At 33.9% G+C, this 21,314-nt stretch overlaps 1 protein-coding gene across 3 annotated transcripts in view; it reads left to right on the top strand.

Annotated features, from left to right (window-relative positions):
- The window catches only part of ATP11B (ATPase phospholipid transporting 11B (putative)), a 99,521-nt gene that overhangs the window by 17,768 nt on the left and 60,439 nt on the right, over positions 1-21,314 (top strand). For all 3 annotated transcript variants that reach the window (XM_058556283.1, XM_058556281.1, XM_058556282.1), the window contains exons 2-8: positions 1,315-1,431; positions 6,514-6,603; positions 8,272-8,352; positions 13,583-13,690; positions 13,876-14,004; positions 14,624-14,727; positions 20,674-20,721. In XM_058556283.1, coding sequence (XP_058412266.1) covers positions 1,315-1,431; positions 6,514-6,603; positions 8,272-8,352; positions 13,583-13,690; positions 13,876-14,004; positions 14,624-14,727; positions 20,674-20,721 — 677 coding nt within the window. The remainder of the gene's footprint in view (positions 1-1,314; positions 1,432-6,513; positions 6,604-8,271; positions 8,353-13,582; positions 13,691-13,875; positions 14,005-14,623; positions 14,728-20,673; positions 20,722-21,314) is intronic.

Here is a 21,314-nt window from a genome sequence, read left to right as displayed (position 1 = left end):
CATGATTTTGAAATCAGACACATAATGGCACATCTACAAAATGTGATCATCACTATCAATAGCATAAAGAAATAAAATTAAACTGTGTTTTTTTATGGAGTATACAAATGCATTTAATTTGCACAGTCCTGTACTAGCTGTTTCTGGGATCACAAAATAAATTTTTTAAAACCGAGAATAACGGCAATTGAGAACCATACACAGCACTGTTAATATTCTGATATACTAAACAAAATATTCCTCTACGTAACATGGGAATTTCCACTGTCTGTATGTCTGTGCTTAACGGAAATTTTACAGGGATGCTAATTATTGAATGGCAGCCACATCACTTACTTAATAGATTACTACATTAGAGTCGTTAATATCTAAAAATGGATCATTGTAGCTTTTGGATACCAAGTTTAATTGACCTTTTAATAACTTAGTAGTACTAGTACATAGGCCTTGACCACCATGAAAAAAATAAAAGTCGAAGAAATTTAAAATCATTGCCTGTTAGAACCAAAAAAAGGTCTTGCATTTGATGATTACTTTCAACCTGTCAAAGGGTTCCCGAGGTCTACCAAAGGAGTATTGAAGATTCACTTGCCACTCAGGAAAAGAGTACAGTACTGTAGGAATAAAGTATGAGTATTCTTGTCACCAGCGGAATCTTTTCCACTAGAGATCATTTCTAAATGTACCTTGAGAGATGGTCTTCTAAATTTGAGGCCAGAATTATAATATATGTCCACATTTCAGGGAGTCAATTGATAATGTAACTAGCATAAAGAGATGGTTTTGGGGAATGAATCTGAGCAAGACTCTACCTTATGCATTGTAAGTCTTCTGGGAACAAAGCTCTGTGAAACTGAGTTGATCTGGGTATAGAAGAAATAAAATGTAAACCTCTGTCATCAGATGTGGTAGGTGCTGACTAGGCTGTAGCTACACAGGACTTCCACATCCTGAGTAGAAATCCGTCCTAAGAGAAAAGCAGGAAACCCCCCAGGAAGGAAAGGAAGGGAAAGAAGCCTTCTATATGATTTTGTTTCTTGTGGTATTATTTCTGACAGAGTATGTTTATGGACTGTCTTTCATTACCAGAGGTATTAACCTAGTTAGTTATATCTGAAGATAATGTACCAGTTTACCTGTGAAAGAAAAAATTATATGGCTTAACTATCCTAATAATTAAATAGATTGAATCTCTATGCAGTTCAAGGCCAGTAATAATATGTGTAATCTGATCAATTAAATAAAACCAACAGTAAAGAATCATAATAACTAACCTTGTTGACCATTATTACTTTTTCTTTTGCTTGGTCCTAGGGTTTTGACCCACCACATCAAACTGAAACAAGAACTATTTACATAGCCAACAGGTTTCCTCAGAGTGGCCTTTACACACCTCAGAAATTTATAGATAACCGGATCATTTCATCTAAGGTAAGAATTAACACTTTTATTATTAAAACTGTAGATATGTACCATTTTGTTTTGAAAAGTGATTTGTGTATTCTAGTATACATTTATATCCTTAAAAATTCAAGGAAATGGTGGTTGGTAGATTTATCTTAACCAAAATTGGGAACTGTAAAATAAAACGAGTTGCCAATTGCTAATATCAGGTAGCCAACATGCCAAAAATCATCCTTAGTTGCAATTAAACTAAGGAACTAATATTTATGCTATGTGTCAGGCACTACATTAGGTACTTCTCATATCATTTAATCCTTAAAACAACTCTGAGATAACTTTTACAAAGTGTTGTTATACTCATTTTTTATATTCGTTTCTTGAGTTGAAGCCAGGAAATAATTTACCCAGGGTTGCACACTAGTAAGTGACGAGGTTGGAGTTTGAACTCAGTTTTGTGTGACTTTAAAGTCTGACTTCCTCCAATTTTATCCTCCTTCTTTAAATATTTTATAATACCAAAGTACTGCTTTACTCTTATGTATACTTCCTTGTTTCATTTTTTTTCTATTTTCAAGATGTCTTAGTTTATTTTGAGCTGAAGATTGTAGAGTAATGCTGTCCAATAGACTTTTCCCTCGTGATGGAAATACTTTCCACACTGGATAATATGGTAGCCATTAGGCATATAGGGTTATTTAGGCCTTGAAATCTGGCTCATGCCACTGAGGAACTTATTTTTTCATTTATTTTAAATTAAATATCAATAACCACATGCAACTAATGGTTACCTTATTAGACAGTGCAGTTATAGAGGATGTGAATCAAAGAGACTAAGCATAAAGATCTCCTTAGATCATACCCATTGCTTCACAGACCACCTTAAGAAGTATTTTTGCATTGCCTCTTCCCTCCCTTCCAGAGTGACTATTTTCTTTCTAATCCTGATTTCATCTTTCCCAAGGATGTTGTCTTAGGCCAGTGGTTCCTTTGCCATGCCCTTTTTTTACAGCCTTCACATTATTTATATATACAACACACCCATTAGTGACATTTCTCATTTTGGACAATGGTTCTAAAGCAAAGGGCAGGAAGGAAATATCAGAATCTAGGGTAATGGAGAAGCTCTCAATTAATGACACAGTTCTTCGTAAATTGTGCAAGAAATGAAAGTCCTTCTTGAAATTTTTAAGTCTTTTTTTAACTTTGGGTATAATTTGTATACAATAAAATTCACCAATTTTAAGTGTGCAATTTGACGAGTTTTGACCAATGTATCATATGTTACCACTACCACAATCAAGTTATAGAATATATCCTTCACTCCAAAAATTAGCAACCAGTCCCCCTCCTCCTCACCTCTAGCACTAGCAACCATTGATCTGCTTTCTGTAACTATAGATTTGTTTTCTCTAGAATTTCATATAAATACAGTTACACAGTATGACTCTTATGTGTCAGACTTCTTTTCACGTAACGTAATGCTCTTGAGATTCATTTTTGTTGTTGCAAGTATCAATATCAATAGTTCATTTCTTTTTAGTGCATAGTTTAGCTGTCAGCCTGGATTTAGATAGTTTATGTAATGAATTTGGGTCATTTTCCTCGCGTGGTCCTTTCACTACCAGTATTTTCCTCTTAAATTTGCAACCCTGAACTCTAATCTCTGTCATATTTTGTTGATAAGGGTGTAGTTTTTCCCTGCTGTTGTGCTGCCATAGTTGTGAGAGCTGGATAGTGTCTCCAGGCTAAGAAGCCATAGCTCACAATGCATACTCCTTCCATTTGCAATTTTTTTAAAATTAAATTCTCTTTTAGTTTCTGTCTATATTTTGGACCCAGTCAAGGATTTTAAATAGTTTTTTTAAATCTAGTTTTTATAATTCTTATCTGCTGGGAGTTCACAGGACCACTTAACTCCTCTGCCTATACTGCAGGCTGAGTATCCTGGAAAACTTTGGGGATTAAATATCTTTATATGACTGTTTTCATATGCAGCAGTATTAGGTTTAATGTTTTTGACCACAGTTTCAAAACTGTAGGTATTTAAATAAACATTGCCCTTTTTTAGCATACATGAGGACCATTTCTCTCATTACTCCCTTATTACTTCCTTATTATTCCACTACTGCTTTCTTAAACTTCTAAATCAGATTACGTGTTATTCTATAAATAAACTCATGTTGAACTTCCCTACCACTGTGCCTTTGCTGTGATTTTGTGTTGATAACCACAATTTTTTAAATGTAGGTTTTATGTTTTTGCAGAGATTGTAGACTTCATGTTTTTGTAGAAATGTAGAATTCATGTTTTTGACCACAGTTTCAAGAATGTAGGTATTTATATAGATAGTGTCAGTTTTTTCCTGAACTTAAATGAGGCTAACTTCTTCTTATTCCCTTTTTACTACCTTTCTACTCACTTGTTATTCCCTTAAACTCCTTCCAGGCTGTATTATCTTCTATCCCAAAAAGCTGTGATGAACTTTGCTCCTATCTGCCTTTGTTCATGCTATCCTTCCTTCCTGAAATGTTCTCCCTCTATTTGCCCCGTATTTTCAGCATGTTGAATGTTCCTCTCTTAAAGCCCATGTCAAGTATGACCTTCTTCATTAAATTTTTCTCTCACTGACTGCTTTTCCTTTAATTCTTTGTATATTCCTTCATTTACTGTATTTTTGAATACAGCTATTGATAATTGTTCTTAATCCCCTCTATTTAATATTAAACTTATCTTTCTTCCCCTTATAGTGCGTCTTAAACATTGTAGATGCATGATATAGCTTTGTTTAATTTAATTTACCATAGGAACTACCTTATCTTAAAGTTAACCTTCTTTGTAATAGATTTAATTTTATAACTATGTTTTGGTTTTCTTACTAATGTTAGACCTTAGGAGGAAAAAAAGGTCAATTTTATAGTCATATGTGTAACCATAGAGAAGTTACACTTCTAATTCATTTTTCTTGGCCAATATTACATAATAATTAAAAGAATTTTAAAGCATAATAAATCATTATTTTTCTTAAAAATTTTTATATTGTTTAATATTATTCTACTAGAGTCCCTCCTCTATATATGACAGGACAAGCAAAAATTCACACTTCATTCAATCTATTAATATGTTTGCATTTCAGAAAACCTGGAAACAACAATTCCTAACATTTGTAAGCTAGTTTTAATAAGAAATTTTTATTTATTCTGAGTTTTTCCATTGTATTATTGAGCTAGCCAAAGAAAATATCCTGAAACCAATTACCTTACTGCCAATTTATGTAGTTGCTCTTTTCAAGATTCTGGAAGACAAAATATATCGTCACTGTTATGATTTAAATAGCTTGATGTAAACTTAGAACATTGCTAACTTCATTCTTATAAAGTTTTAAACATTTGATTTGGTGACGGAGGAAGTTACATGGAATACTTTGACCCCTGTAGGGACAACTGTCTTTTTACTCCAGTTAAGATCAGCTGGAGATGATTTCACCCAGAGTTACCATCTCATTTGTACACATTGAGCAGTGACTTCTTTTGGTTCCAGGAAGTATCTACCTCTCTTTTCTCTAGAGCCCTGAACGTAATTCCCAACCCCACATTCTGGAGCCACTGGTGCTACCACTACCACAAGAAAATATGTTTCAGGTACCCCAGAGTAGAACTGAAAATATAATTTCACCTAAGAATGAAAGGTTGTTAGGTATTATACTACTCCTTGTATACCTTTGGGTCAGGTAGGCTTTTATGGGCTCTTCTGGGAACCTACTATTTATAAAATTGTTCATATGGGATAGGCTGTTTCAGGTCTCAAACAACTGATTAAGAAGTGATTTTTTGACATGAAAATTCAGAAATTAGAACCATCGTACATTGCACCAGAGAAAATTAGGTAAACTACTTTAAAAATCTTGAATTGGTCAGTAACCATTAAGGCTTCATTGCCTGATATCAGGATACTTATCTAAAAAAAGAAAAACCCGTTTCACCTGTATTCATCTGTTCTGCTAAAGTTTTGATCTCCAACTGTGTGCCAAGTAGGAGTGTAAATGCTGGAGGTAGAGCAATAAATAAAACAATTTCCCTACTCTCGGGGATTGTACATTCTACTGGGAGAAGGTACATAGGGTAAAGTAACAGTGCTATAGGGCGTTTCCCTGTTTCATATATGAAGTTGTGTTGTGAGTAGTGAGTGACATAAGTAAAATTGTACTGTATTACCCTGAACCTATAATATAGAGTTATAGGCTTATAAGCTGATTAATAATATAACAGACACTTATATAGCAATTATTATGAACCAAGTTCTGTCCTAAGTGCTTCATAAACATACTACCTCATTTAATCTTTATAACAACCCTATACATTATGATTATTATTATTGTCCTCATTTTGTAGAGGCCAAAGTGGGTACAGAGAGATTAGGTCCAAGGTCATTTAGTGACCTTGAATTAGGATTTAGGTCACAGCAGTTTAACCCCTAACATCTATGTTCTTAACCATTATACTCTACTATCTTACTTTTAAAATTGACATTGTGACAGATTTTCATGTCCTTTATGAGATTTTCTTGGTGATTATACCAGTGATCACTTATCTAAAGTATTTTTTAATTTTTTTCACATTCTAGGTTATTTTTCCATGTTCCATACTTAACAAAGAATAATTGAATAATTATACCATTTCCTCTATTTCTGACACTGAGTTAAATAAAATATAAAATAAATTTTATCTAGTGTCAGCATTTCTATCGCTTCTTATTTATCTTTAACATTAGGTTTAGTTTTCTGTAACCAAAGTCCAAAATAAATTATTAAAATGTTGTTTTACATCTGCCATCTCCAACTTCTAAAAAATCAGGAATTTAATAGCAAAATTGATAAGTTCCAGTTTATCTCATTTTTAAAAATTATACTGAAATTACCAATAAATAGTAAAGAAAAAAAAGTAGGGAAAAAGTCCTGAAACTCCAAAAACCAGATAAATAGTTTCTGTAGTATCAAGAGTTACATGAATTTGTCTAAGGGCTTAGTAAATCTGATTTTACTTTTCTTATTATTACATCTATATAGTATGTATTATTTTTAAATATTTATCGATCTCTTCTCTTTTTTTTTAGTATACTGTGTGGAATTTTGTTCCAAAAACTTTATTTGAACAATTCAGAAGAGTGGCAAACTTTTATTTTCTTATTATATTTTTGGTTCAGGTAAGCTTTATCACTCAATAGATTGTTAAATTTATAGACGTGATTTCTAAAAATATGTCTTAAGGGAAAAGTTACACTGCATTCTAAATCATTTGACTATGGGACCATTTTTTTCCTGCAGAGCTTCCCCATTGTATTCAGTGAATACAATGATTTAAACCACATCTGGATTTCTAAAAAGTAGCCTATGAATTTTAAGATTAATTGTATTTTATTTCATCATTGATGTGCTGTGTTGCTGATAACCATAATCCAAGCCAAGAAAATAACATCATCTTTCGGGTACTCTGCCTCAGAACATAAATATTTTGACTTTTAACATACAGCACATGTTTTTGGCACATTTCTGCTTATGGATCCATCTTTGTACAAAGTAAATTTTTGTTTGGCTTTTCTTTTTTTATTATTTAAATTTTACTTTTATTTAAAATTTTTAAAAAATCCTTCAGAATCCCCATAAGTATAAATTTTTATCCAGAAAACCATTTTCTTAACTTAAATCTGTATTCATTCTAAGTTGTTTGACAGTTTGTTAATTTTCACATTGTGCTTTTTTTTTCAAATATCAAAATATAAAGACAACAGCTTATGAAACTTGAGTATAAGTCAAAATTTTAAAATAATGATTGTCATTTTCTTTTAAAGAGATTATTCTTTTCTGATAATACTTTAGCAGTCTCTTTCAGTGTGGCATTGAATTTTTGTGTGAACTCTGAACTTTTCTCTCAGTAGAACCTGGGATTTCAAAAGAAGAAAAAACTTGTCAAGTAATCACTTTAAAGCTTGAGGAAACATTTACTTTTTAAAAACATTGCTTTTATTCATGAACAGAAAAGGATTTTCTGATTTTCTATCAGTAGAACATCAGCTTGGTTTTCTCAGAAAAGGGAGAAATTTATACTAACCATGTCCACGTAATGCATGTGTTTGTGAAATTTCTCACTGAGATCAGGAATTCAGCTTGTCTGTGGAATAGAACAAATTTAATTTACCTATCCAGAGTAAAGGAGCATTAATAGATCATTGGACCTATGTTCTAACTAACCAAACGTAATTACTGCAAAAATTTCTTTACTTCTCTAACAGTGTATTGAAATTGATTGTATGATTTAGATCATAATTGCAGCATCATTTTCCAAGCTGGTACCCCTCTGGCTCTGCTAGATGTAACAAAATCACTTGTAGGAAAAAAACCCTTTCCTTAGTCCAATTCCTTGTTCTTTCTCCCTAAGTGGTGAGTTTATTCTGAATCCCAGAGTAAGAATTGCTGGAAGACTTCCCCATTTATCAGGGTGGGCAAAGAAATGTGAAATGAGATTCTGAGCAGTTGTAGCTCTACTTTTAGGCAAATACTGAAGAAGAACTTAAGTACTCTGTGTGTTAAGAAGGCAGAGTGACTGAGTCCACTCTGGCAATGTTTGTGGGTATGCAATAGATTGAAATGTTCTATTAACACCGTATAAAAGCTAACAAAGTGAACTTGTGAACCTGTAAACTAAACTATACTCACTGCATAATATCTCCTATTATTTTTTACTCTGGACCATGATATACATTTTATATAGTGTTCTCCGAATTCCCAGTAAGTATGAGATTTTAGATGTTAATAGTGTGACATGTACAATATAAAAATAAATATAATACTTTGCATTCTTTTTTTAAATCTAGCTTATGATTGATACACCTACCAGTCCAATTACCAGTGGACTTCCTTTATTCTTTGTGATAACAGTAACTGCCATAAAGCAGGTATGAAAGGCTTTCTATTGTTGTTTTACCCCCAGTCATTCAGAAGTTGCTAAACATTTCCGCTTCAAAGGAACATTTATGTTTGTGAATGTAATTTCCATAAGAAAGCAAATTTGTTTGATAATTGCATATGGTAAAATTAACCTGAGTTTAGCCCCTCTGTTATATTTCAGGTACCTGGTGACTCATGGAATGATTACATTGTTAAAATATGTTGTTCTCTTGACACACCTAGGAAGCATCCAAAAGCAAGCATTTTATATGTACTAACCAATTTATATATGCAACAGATTAATTATTATAATTATCTTTGTAGAATTTGGCAATATTTAAAGGAAATAAAATTTAAAAAGGATATATGTTTATAGGGAGTAGAGCATGTACTTCTGGCATGAACATTTTGAATAAAAATTGTATGGTGACTCCTACTTTTTATAACTTTCTTTGGTCAAGATGATTTTTATGTAAAGTAGAATCCTAGGGGAAATAGCTTCAACCAAATCTTGAATTGATTTTAAAATCTAGGTGTAGAGAAACAGGGTTATTGGATAAGCATACTCTGTAAGAAATAAATTCATATAAATGTCATGTCTTTTTTTTTTTTTTTTTTTTGGTGTGGAAGATTAGCCCTGAGCTAACATCTGTTGCCAATCCTCCTCTTTTTGCTGAGAAAGATTGGCCCTGGGCTAACATCTGTGCCCATCTTCCTCTACTTTATATGTGGGACGCCGCCACAGCATGGCTTGATAAGTGGTGCATAGGTCCACGCTCAGGATCCAAACCCACGAACCCTGGGCAGCCAAAGCAGAGCGTGCAAACTTAACCACTGTGCCACCTGGCCGGCCCCAAGTATCATGTCTTTATAGCCACCACTTCTCAAAAAATCTTGGCAGGGGCTCCATTATACAAGGATGATCCCTGCTACCTGAAAGAGAGTTAATTGAATTTTCTTGGGTAAATATGATAAACTTTCATTTTATAAGATTTAGAGATAAGGTTTAAATTGACATGGAAATAAAATTGACAAACATTTTATAATTCTGAGATGTAGTATATTCTTTATTACCTACATAAGAAGGATAAGCAGAATCTATAGATTAACAATTACATGATGTATCTAGTGTATCAGAATATCATGCTGCTGCTCTTACTTAATTTGATTTCCCTTTCTTCACTCTTCTGTTAGAGACTAGAATTTGTGTAAGTCCATAAGCATCCAAATTACTTCATACGATTACATATTTAGTTGGTTTTGCAGATGTCATTTATTTCATCAAAGTAACACATATTTGTCCTTTGGACCTCTTTTCTATATATAGTTTCCTCTTAGGTGATTTTATCTAGTCTAGTGGCTTAAAGTACCATTTATATGTTGATGGTTCTCAAATTTATATGTATCCTGAAACTATCCCCCGACCTCCAGACACACATATACAACTGTTCACACAACATTTCCACTTGGATATCTTAGGCTTTTCCTCACCCATGTCACACTCTCATTTCCTGCTCTGGTCTTTTTTCTTCGTATCATTTGTCACTACCTGTTCTACTGAATAAATATTTATTAGTTTGTCCGTTCATTTGAATGTTTAGCTCTATGAGGGCAGGGTCTTTGTTTTATATACCAATTTATTTCCAGTGAGCAGACCAAGGCTGTGCACATATTGGACCTTCAATAAATATTTATTTGATAGATGAATAAATGAATGAGTGAACCAATTGAATTTATTTTTTAAAGCAATGTAAAATGTTGCAATACTTTTTGCCCTGGTTTCCCAGTATATAACCTAATATAGACTGGGTTTAATTGGAATGTGATGTCATTCACTGAATTGAAAAAATGCTGGTGAATTTATATCTGCTAAATGAGAGAGTTTAATATAATAATAATTGATAACCTGTCTCCTTCCAAAATAGGTTAAGTAAAAACATAAATTCTAAAGGTTAAGTAAAAACATAAATTCTAAAGGTAGGAAGCAGGAAGATTATACTTCAAACCTGTGTTAGGATGGTTATTGCCGTTAAGTACTAAATTTACTTGAGAGCTTCTTGACAATTAAGGCAAAAGGGGAAATATGAAAGGTCATATAATTTTCAAAGAGAAATTGATCTATAAGGATTTTCTTCCTTCTCAGGAACAATTTCAGGACTGATAGTTTTCTCTTTTGCCACAACTGTTCCTCAGTTTTGCTCATTAAATAAACATACAACATACTAGAATGTACTGTTCAGGTTTATATATCCATCACTATAGATCAGTAGAATAAATTTTGGAAAAATTGTAAAAGGAAAGTTGCCATGTTCCAAATCCCTTCTTCTTTTCTCCCCTTTTAGTCTATCTTTGCCCTTTGCCCTTTTATCAAAATAGGAGAAGCTTTATTATCAGTTATTTACACTTTAAGATGAATGAAGTTGTTACTTTTTTTTCTTTTAACTTCTCCCAACCATATTTGCATATTAAGTCTTCTGTCTAGTCGTGTCGTGTAAGATATAGTGCTCTGGTAAATATCGTAGTCTTTGCCCTCTATGAGCTTTAAACCTACAAAGTAGGGAAGGTAAGACCAAATACAGAAATAATTATAGTTTAATAAGGTAGTGGTGAGAGCCAATGATCTGTAGGTATTCAGAGAAAGGGTGGAACACTTCATCTGGATAATCAAGGAAGGTTTCATGGAAGAAATATTATTAGAGATGAGACTTGGAATATGGGTAAAATGACAGTTGGTGGAAAAGGTGAGGCAAACAACTTGGGTAAAGGCCCAAATGCCAGAAAAAGCAAGACCTGTTTTGAGGACTAACGTGTCTAACTAATGTTTGACCCTGTATAGGAAAGTACTAAAAGATAATACTGGAAATGTAGGTTGGTATTAAATTAAGGAGGCTGAAAGATTCTTTCCTCTAAGCATTGAAAGTTATTGTGAGGGGGTTTTGAACAGGGTAGTGAATTAAAACAATGTTTTGGAAAGATTAATCTGGCAGCAATATGTAGGATGAATTAGAATTTGCAAACTTGTGTTAAAAAAGATAACATTTTCATTATTATTATTCTACTATTAATGTCGTCTGACTTTAAGGAAGTGTGCTTTTTTGACAGTTTCAGAAAAGATGTTTTGGCCCTCAGTTAAATTTCTCTAAAATTGACCTACCACGTCTTAAATGGGGCCAGCATAATTTAAGTATCTTAAGAATACGTTCCCATGGGCCAGCCCCGTGTCGTAGTGGTTAAGTGCGCACGCTCTGCTGCTGGCGGCCTGGGTTTGGATCCCAGGCGCGCACCGATGCACTGCTTGTCAAGCCATGCTGTGGCGGCGTCCCATATAAAATGGAGGAAGATGGGCACGGATGTTAGCCCAGGGCCAGTCTTCCTCAGCAAAACAGAGGAGGATTGGCATGGATGTTAGCTCAGGGCTGATCTTCCTCACCAAAAAAAAAAAAAAGAATACTTTCCCAAAAGGTTTCTCCCTGAAAAAGTAGACCTTCAAAGCAATCTTTAATATTGGCTTTATATTTTATAGTGTTATATTTTTTAGGTAATGTATCCACATATTTTTTAAAAATGGAAACAGTACAAAATAGCATATAGCGAAAGTCTCTGGTACTGCTAACACCCAGTATTCTAGTTCTCCTCCCCTGAGGGAGCCATTATTTATTTTTACATTAGTCTAGATATCTATACAGAATATTCACATGGGCAAGTGTATTTTTTTCATAAATGATAGCATAGAACACAGCACATTCTATACCTTACTTTTATCACTTAATGCTATCTCTTGGATGTCATTTTATGTGTGCTTATTGCTGTACCCCTGAGTTCTTGAATTTTCTCTAAAATAGCGCAAGAAGTCTTTTCCACTTAAAAAAAAATTGCCACTTCTTAACATTTAATCAAAGGATTCTTTGTGAAAAGCTTATATCTGTTTCCCTTTTTTTTTTTTGTGAGATCAGCCCTGTGCTAACATCTGCCAATCCTCCTCTTTTTTTTTTTTTTTTTTTTTTTTGCTGAGGAAGACTGGCCCTGGGCTAACATCCGTGCCCATCTTGCTCCACCTTACATGGGACACCCCCACAGCATGGCTTGCCAAGCGGTGCGTCGGTGCACACCCGGGATCTGAACTGGCGAACCCTGGGCCACAGCAACAGAGCGTGCGCACTCAACCGCTTGCACCACCGGGCCGGCCACTCTGTTTCCCTTTTTAATGATGGTCCACATAGTCTACCGTATTTTTTTTTGAAGTACAAATTATAGTTAGTTCTGTTGGTCTGTTTAAGAAAATAAAAGAACTCAACCTCAGTTTCAAAATCTGTTCAGTATTTTTCTATTTATTGTCTATAATGCTTTGAATTTATATTTTATGATTAAAATGTCATTTTTGTGTAGAAGCCATACAACTTATTGATTGAATAGGTGTTAGGAAAAGGTAGGAATCAAGAATGACTCCCCAGATTTCTGTTATGAACAACTCAGTAGGTGGTGATGTCGTTTGTCAAGATGGGAAACACTGGAAATGCAACAGATTTGGGGGATAACATCATCGATTTAGTTTTGAAATGTTTAGTATATTTATGAGACATTAAAATGGAAATATTAAGAATCCAGTTGGATATTCAAGTTTAGAGTTCAGAAGAGAGATATGGGCTGGAGATATAATTTCAGAATTTTTTGAAGACACATGGATAGAAGAAATTTTGTAGTGAGAAAGTGAAGGGTAAAAAGAGGGCCCGTTAAAGTGCCATAAGGGGAGCCTCCTGTAAGGAAATTGAGACAGAGTGGTTAAAGAGGTACTGTGAAAACCAAGAACATGTATGTAATGAAAACCAAGAGAGGGCCGACTCCGTGGCTTGGTGGTTAAGTGCGCGCGCTCTGATGCTGGCGGCCCGGGTTCGGATCCCGGGTGCGCCCCGAGGCACCACTTCTCCGTCCAACCCGAGGCCGAGTCCCACGTACAGCAACTAGAAGGATGTGAACCTATGACATGCAACTATCTACTGGGGCTTTGGGGGGAAAAAAATGAATAAATAAAATCTTTAAAAAAAAAAAAAACCAAGAGAAGAGAGTGTTTCTAGTAGGAATGAATGTCAGATACTTATGATTATATACATCAAAATAGCCGAATGTAATTCTGGTGAATGAAATGTTTTGGGGAAGTTTTTGTGTTTCTTTTTCTCATCTGCTAAAAGTATCTTCTAATTATACTAAAAAGGGTATTTTTTATTATTTTGATATTTACAGGGATATGAAGATTGGTTGCGACATAACTCAGATAATGAAGTAAATGGAGCTCCTGTTTATGTTGTTCGAAGTGGTGGCCTTGTAAAAACTAGATCCAAAAACATTCGGGTATGCATTTAGTAAATAATAAAATCAATTATATTTTGGTATCACAAATTTTAATCTGATTATATCTTTTAAAATCCTGCTTTCCTACATTAAAATATTGTGACAGACCACTTGTTTAGAACTCAATAAAAATAAGTTCTTGCCTTTTAAAATCTGTATTCACATTTCCCCAAAATTCTTCATAGGTGGGCGACATTGTTCGAGTAGCCAAAGATGAAATTTTCCCTGCAGATTTGGTGCTTCTGTCCTCAGATCGACTTGATGGTTCTTGTCACGTTACAACTGCTAGTTTGGATGGAGAAACTAACCTGAAGGTGTGTACGTGTATATGTTTGAGTGTTGCTCTTGGTGAACAGAATGTCTTTGGGTTATAGTGATATTTTCCTTTGGTTAAGGTAATGAAGTTTGACATGATAAAGGAGAAATTTTTTAAATTCTTGAAACTTTAAAAAATTAAGTTTTTTAAAAGAAATAATGTTAATATTTATTTCAGAGGAAGCCTCACATGGTTTAGTCAAGTTAAAGAAAAGTGGAAAGTGTTTTTAGGAAATATATAATCTTTTAATGTTATGGTTCTTTTTAAATAAGGGACACGCTTAAATTTTTCTCAGTTTTCAGAGTACAATCAAGGATGAAAAGTGATATTTTTTTTCCTATTAAATAGCTTGTAATAAACTTGGAGCAGTAGTGACTGTTAACAGACCTAATTTCCTTATATGCAAGTTGCCTCTGTCGGCAGGTAGTCACAGCAGCATCTTTTGCTACTTGTTATTTTACGTTCTTCTTTCTCCTCTTTTCTGCTGTATAGTTAAGTGATCTCAAGTACAGTATGCTGTGATTTCATCTATAAAAGAGTTTGAAATAGTTGAGATCTAAGGTCCCATTTGGATCTTGAAACTGTTCAATTGAATCCTTTTTTTTTTTTTTCCCCAGACACATGTGGCCGTTCCAGAAACAGCAGTATTACAAACAGTTGCCAGTTTGGACACTCTTGAAGCTATGATAGAATGTCACCAACCAGAAGCAGATTTGTACAGGTATGGTGTGATAGGCAGCATACTCATTTTAAATCCTGTTTACAGATCTCCTTTTTAGAATTCTAAACGTACAATGAAATCTTTAGTTAATTGAAGACATTATTGGGGGAAGGAAGGGGACATCAATTAAGAGGGGAAAAAAACACTAAAAACAGAATTTGCCAAAATTCTAAGCCAAAGTATTAATTCAGAAGCAGTGCTTTTAATCACACGTTTCTTCCCATTACCTTCCACTTCAATTTGAACTGGCTTTATAACTGTAGTAGTAAACTTCATAACTGTAATAGTAGTTATAGGAGAAGTGAGATTATTTCCTTAGAAGAAGAAAAGCTAATGATGTGTGTGTGTGTACTCTGTGAAGGCAAGGGCTATGTCTTTGTGTTCCCTAGGAACTAACTCCTTTTAACATTATAATTTATTAAATACAGTGTAAGTCATCTTTCTGTGATATGCTAATTATTGTGAGCTACGGAATGGAAACAACTTTTTATTATTAAAGGCTTATATGAGAAATTAAGCTCATTTTTGCTCAATAGGTGGTGATAGAATGTAAATTACAACCAAACTAAAAAATCACCCTCAGCTTCTTGTCATGTTATATATCCCCTCTGTTGGTTGAAATGTTTCAAAATCTTATCATTAGTCATTGGCTTTTCCAGATTTCTTACATATCTTTGTTCTGAATCAATACATTTATAATGGAGTTTTCTCTATGTGATGTTATAAAAATCTTGCACTTTCATCACAGTCAAATGCAGTGTAGAGTTTTCCAATTAACTGTAAAAATTTGGAGTCCTGTGCTTTAAGAGCATTTAAACTTTAAAATAGATTTAACTGTGAAGAATTTAGAACTTTAAGATTTCTATTATTTCCTGGTCTCAGATAATGATGAGTTATTTTAAAAAATTATTAAAAACTAAAAGATGATGCAGCATTATGCAAGCATAAGATTAATATGAGATCAAATATGACTAATGCTTTGGTGGATGATTTTTATGTTATCTTGGAAAATGGGGTGAAAGTGAAAAAACTTCTTTTAATAGGAAATAATTCACTGTTAAATATAAGATGTTTTTCTTATTTTCTCTTTTCCACTTCCTTACTAAATGTATACGTTTTGTTTTAAATATAAATGTAATAGAACTACTATAGAAGACTTCAGTAATGGAAAGAATACTCATAATTAATTATATCACTACTTTAAAAATTTTATTGCTGTTTTTGTTTATTCATTCATTCAACAAATTATTGTTGAGCACCTATATGCTCATTATGATAGATGATAAATAAGACAAATAAGCATAGTTTCTGTCCTTGAGGAACTAACTCATAGCTGTAAAGACATTATATATATAACATTGTGTTTTTTTGCTTTACTATATACTATATAAAAGGGAAATATTGAAAGCATTTTAAATGTCCAAGTAGGAGAATGCTAAAATGGGTGTGTGGTACAGATATAAGATGAAATATGTAGATAATAAAAGTGATGTTTTCAAAGAATTTAATGACGTAGGAATATACTAAAATAAGATACAGAGTTGTAGCTGTCATATGATCCCAATTATATGAAAAGAAATGTGTATGTATATGTGTTTTGATAGGTAGTTAAGTAGCAAGATAGAAAAATGGGTAGGTACAGAGAAAAAGAAAAACCTGGAAGAATTACCTGTCAAAATGTTAGTAGTTATTTCTTGGTGGTAGGATTTCAGCTGCTTTTAATACCTTTTTGTTCTCCATATTTTCTAACATTTCTTGAAAGAATATGAATTGCTTTTGTGATTTAAAAAAAAAGTATTTTCCATCTTACTGCATAGTATTCTTAATGATCATGTTTAATGGCTGCATAACAGTCTGAGTGTACTAGAACCTAACCATTCCCTAATCTTTCAATACCCAACTCTCTCATTGTTTGGCTATTGCAAATATTGCATGGCGCCTTATTATAAATAAGTTCACCAATTCAAAATCCAGTGGTTGGATGGTTCATCACTCCCTCCTCTGGTACGGTTAGTTCACTTGGCTTCCGGGACACTCCTCTATCTTGGTTTTCCTCCTCCCTCACCAGTCCCTCCTTCTCAATGTCTTTTGCTGATTTCTCCTCTTCTCCCTGACTGCTTGATGTTAGAGTGCCCCAGGACTGTCCTTGGTCCTCTTCACTTCTCTCCCTATACCTTTCGCTATCTACACTCAATCCTTTGGTGATCTCATCCAAGCTGATGGCTTTAAAGATTATCTACATGTTGATGACTCCTAGATTTATGTCTCTATCCCAGACTTCTTTCCCAAATTCCAGAATCTTATATCTAACTTCCTGTTCCACAATTTCACTTGGGTATTTAGTAGAAATCTCAAATTAATTATGTTGAAAACTGAACTTCTGATCTTCCCTCCAAAACTTTTTATGCTAACAGCCTTTCCCATCTCAGTTGATGACATTTCATCCTTCCAGTTGTTGAGGCCAAAAACCTTGGAGTCAGCCATGACTCCCCAGATCCCTTCTCTGCTCACCTCTCCTCACCTCTTCTCCCACATCTCATCCCAGTCCATTGGTTTACCTTCAAAATACATTCAAACTCTGACCATCTTTCACCAATTTCACTGCTACTAGTTTGGTCTGACCCAGTATCATCTCCTGCCTGGATTACTGCCATCAATGGCATCCTTCTGGTTCTTCTGCTTTCCCTTCTTCCCCTTGCAGTCTTTTCTCACAAAAGCAGCCATAGTGATCCTTTTTAAATGCAAGTCAGATAATTGCATTCCTTCGCTCAAACCCTGTAATGGCTTTTCCATCTCACTCCAAGTCAAAACCCATATCTTTATAATAATCTATACAACCTTACTGATTGCCCTCATCCCCAACCTTTCTCTGACCTGATTTCTGACTCTTCTCCCTCTTGCTCATCCTCCAGCTACGCTGGCCTCATTATTTTCCCTTGAGCATGCCATATCCACTCCCAGCTTTTCACTAGCTGTTCCTTGTCTAACTCCTTTACCACCTTCTAGTCTTTGCTTAAATCACCTCTTCAGTGGAGCCTGCTTTGACTATTTAATACTGCAACCTAATCCTTCTTATCCTGTTCTGCTTTTCTTTTTTCGTAACACCCAATACCTTCTAGTATACTATGTAATTTACTTATTTATTATGTGTATTGCTTATTGTGTCTCTAACTAAAATTGTAAACTTCAAGGGCAGGAATCTTTGGGTGTTTTTTTTCACTGATGTGTCTCACACACCTAGAACAGCTCTGGCATATAAGAGGCCTTAGTACATATTTGTTCACAGTTGAAAGAGTAAATATCTTTATATACTTAATTTTATGTACTTAAATTTTCCCTTTTATTGAGTTACTGCTCTGATATATGCAAGCAAGATTTGTGTGTGTATAGTTTAATTAACTATTGAATTAAAGTACCTAAAACAGTACCAGGCATATAGTAGACACTCAATGAATATCTGTTGAATGAATGGATGAATGATAGAGTTCCAAATTATTACTCGATCGAAGGATGTGTGAACATTTTTATTGCCCATTCATTCGTCAGATAGTGAGTGCTTCCCGTAACCAAGGTGTAGTGCTAGACGCTGACACTACAACAGTAAAGAAACAATGATAGCTCCTGCCTCCTGGAGTTATGATCTGGTACTAGATTATTCCTTAAGAACAGACAGAGCTACAGAAGTGGAATTATTGGATTAAAGCCCTAATAGAATTTGGCCTTTAATAAACGTACTGACACATTACTTTACAAAAGCATTGGACTAATTTTTCATTGCCATGAGCAAAGTATAAGTTTATCAGGTTTTACAAGTTTTGCTGATTTTATAAATAACTAGTTGTAAAACACTAGTTTTATTTTTTATTAGAACTGCTAAGCATTTTTCTATGTTTGTTTATTAATTTCTCCCCCTTGAACATTGTCAGTTCCTTCCCAATTACCTGTTTATTAATTGGGGTTACATTATTCCTTTTTAAAGAACTTGAATAGCTTATTGAGAGAAGCTAAAGTATGAAAAGAAATGATCTCTGCCAAGCCACTGGAAGAAATAAAAACTAGGAGAGCCTTTTGTTTAGGAGCAGCCTCTAGGAGGTGCCTATTTCACAGTATTTGCCATTTTCTCTTCCCTTCGCTCCTTTAGTTCTTTCTTTCTCTTCTTTTCACCTCTTTATTTGTTAGACTCTTACTCAGCATTTCCACTTTTAGGAATTTTTTCTTATGAAATTCTACTCCTAGGAATTTATCTTAATGAAAATATGAAAAGATATATATACAAGGTTGTTCAGGAGTACATTATTTAGACTATCCATAAGTTGGAAAACAACTAAACTTTCATCAGGATTGAATCATTTAAATAAATTATGCAGTAACCCAAAAATGCAGTACTATGTGTGGCCATTAAAAATAATGGTGTAAATCCCTGTTTTTGACAGAACATGTTGGGGGTGGGGGAGGAATGTTACCAACAGTATTTATAGTATTATCCTGTTTTTGTTTTCAACATATATATATATATATATCTATATGTGCATGGAAAAAATGCCTGGATAACATACCCCAAATTATTAAGTGTTTATATTTGAGTAGTGAGATTACCAGTGATTATTTCCCTTTTGATGTCCTTTTATATTGTCTGAATCGTTTTATAAAATATGTGTGTTTGAGTGTATGTAGTCTTTATAATCAGAAAAGAGAATAATAAAGCTGTTTCCACTTTGAAACAAATCAAAGTGTGGATTTGGAGAAAGGACTAAGGAAAGTGCAAGATGAGTTAATTAGCATGGAACTTGGCATGAACAGATACAATAAGTGCCTCAGAATCAAGGATAAGAGCACAGATAAATTCTAACAAAAGACCTGTTTTCCTTCATTTTAACTCAGAAAAATCTAAAAAGACTGATCACACATCATCTATGAAAGATGCCCATGGAGAGACTAGCTGAATTGGTTCTTTGAACCTAAATCCAAAGTTGAGGCTGGAACCAGGGCTACATAAAATGCCATTAAGTGGAGATAATAAAAAAACACTGCTTCTCCCTGATACAGGGAGCTGAAGGAAGTGGAAGCAAGAGATTAGCAAGAAACAATGAAGCCAAAGTCGGCAAGGGATAAATCATCGGTGACCTGGAAACTGGAGGAATGATAGGGGATGTTTGGAAGGGAATGCTTAATATTTCTTTGCCCAGTTAAATGATTAACATGAAGCTCTGTCTAGAATTTGCTTCAGCTCAGAATTTACTTCCCATTATAGTAGAAAGTAATTGTATACTTGCGTTGACTCTATGCTATGGAGCTGTTTTGGTATTGGAAGTTGGAACTGAAAGGCCAGGCTATGAAAATATGCTATGATAACAGGCCACTCATTCTAGATTTCAGGCAGCCAAAAGTTAAAGAAGCTCTGAAGTTCACCAGTAGGTTTTTGCTTACTACTCTATCCCCACCACTTAGCTCACACATAGTAGTTGCTCAATGAATATTTGTTGGATGAATGAATGCATGAATAAGTACATGAATGAGTGAATGAATGATTCTGGTCACAGGAGGCTTATTTAGTAAACTGTGATGAAATATGTGAGCATTCATTGTTAGCTAAATAATGTATGCATCTTTTGTGTAGCAATTGTAAATTCTCATGATGACCAAACTAATAATAGTAATATATAACATTTGCATAGCTGTTTTGAAAACATTTTTTCATTCATTACTTCATTCATAGCTGGCGTGGAGATGGCAAGAATATTAAATTTTTTAAAGCTTGATGACTGATAATTATTCACTTTTGTAATTTCTAACATAAATGTTGGACCATTCATATATACAAAAGTTCAAAAAGTTGGTTTTGTTTCATGTATAAGAATAGTGCCAAAACTTTCTAAAATTTCCACCCATTGATGTCATAAGTAATATATCATTGTTTTTTTTGTAACATGGTGAATTCTTTGATAGATTCACAGGTCAGATGATGATAACTCAACAATTGGAAGAAATTTTAAGGTAAGAAGAAATGTGCATTATCCAATTACTTTTAAGTGAGAATTCTTTGGAGGAGGGACTAAAATCAAGTTAAAGGGAGGTTAGGTAAGTAAGCAGCATATCGTGAAAAAGGGTTAACATAAAAGCAGTTAGCATTTTATCTTCTAGTAATTTGCAGCAGCAGCAAGTGAGGATGAAACAAATCCCATGAAATGATATGAGAATAATTTAGTAAGATTATTTGTATACTTGTATTTCTTTTTCGAATGATATTAGGTAGTAACATAAAAGAAAACATAGCCATTCTTATTCAGATCCTTACACATTTAAACCCACTACACTTAAAGTCCAGAATAAAAAAGCATGTTTTATAGAATGTTTAACAAGTATGAATGTTATGGGCTTCTTCACTTCAGAATCATTCAGCAGAAACTAGAGTAAATATTTAGTGGCCAATCCAGAACCTCATATTTACTCTTCTGATTTGTTTTTTGTTTGGCTGGTTGTTTTGGTTTGTTTTTCCTCAATATTCAGGTTAATTTCTGGCACCTACATGAAAGAAGGCTTTTCGTCAGTTCAAACATTTGCTGATAGGATGAGATTACATTGTTACT

Source organism: Diceros bicornis, chromosome 15 (genome assembly GCF_020826845.1).
Source record: "Diceros bicornis minor isolate mBicDic1 chromosome 15, mDicBic1.mat.cur, whole genome shotgun sequence".
Classification (NCBI taxonomy): Eukaryota; Metazoa; Chordata; class Mammalia; order Perissodactyla; family Rhinocerotidae; genus Diceros; species Diceros bicornis.
This window is presented reverse-complemented; position numbering and strand designations above follow the sequence as displayed.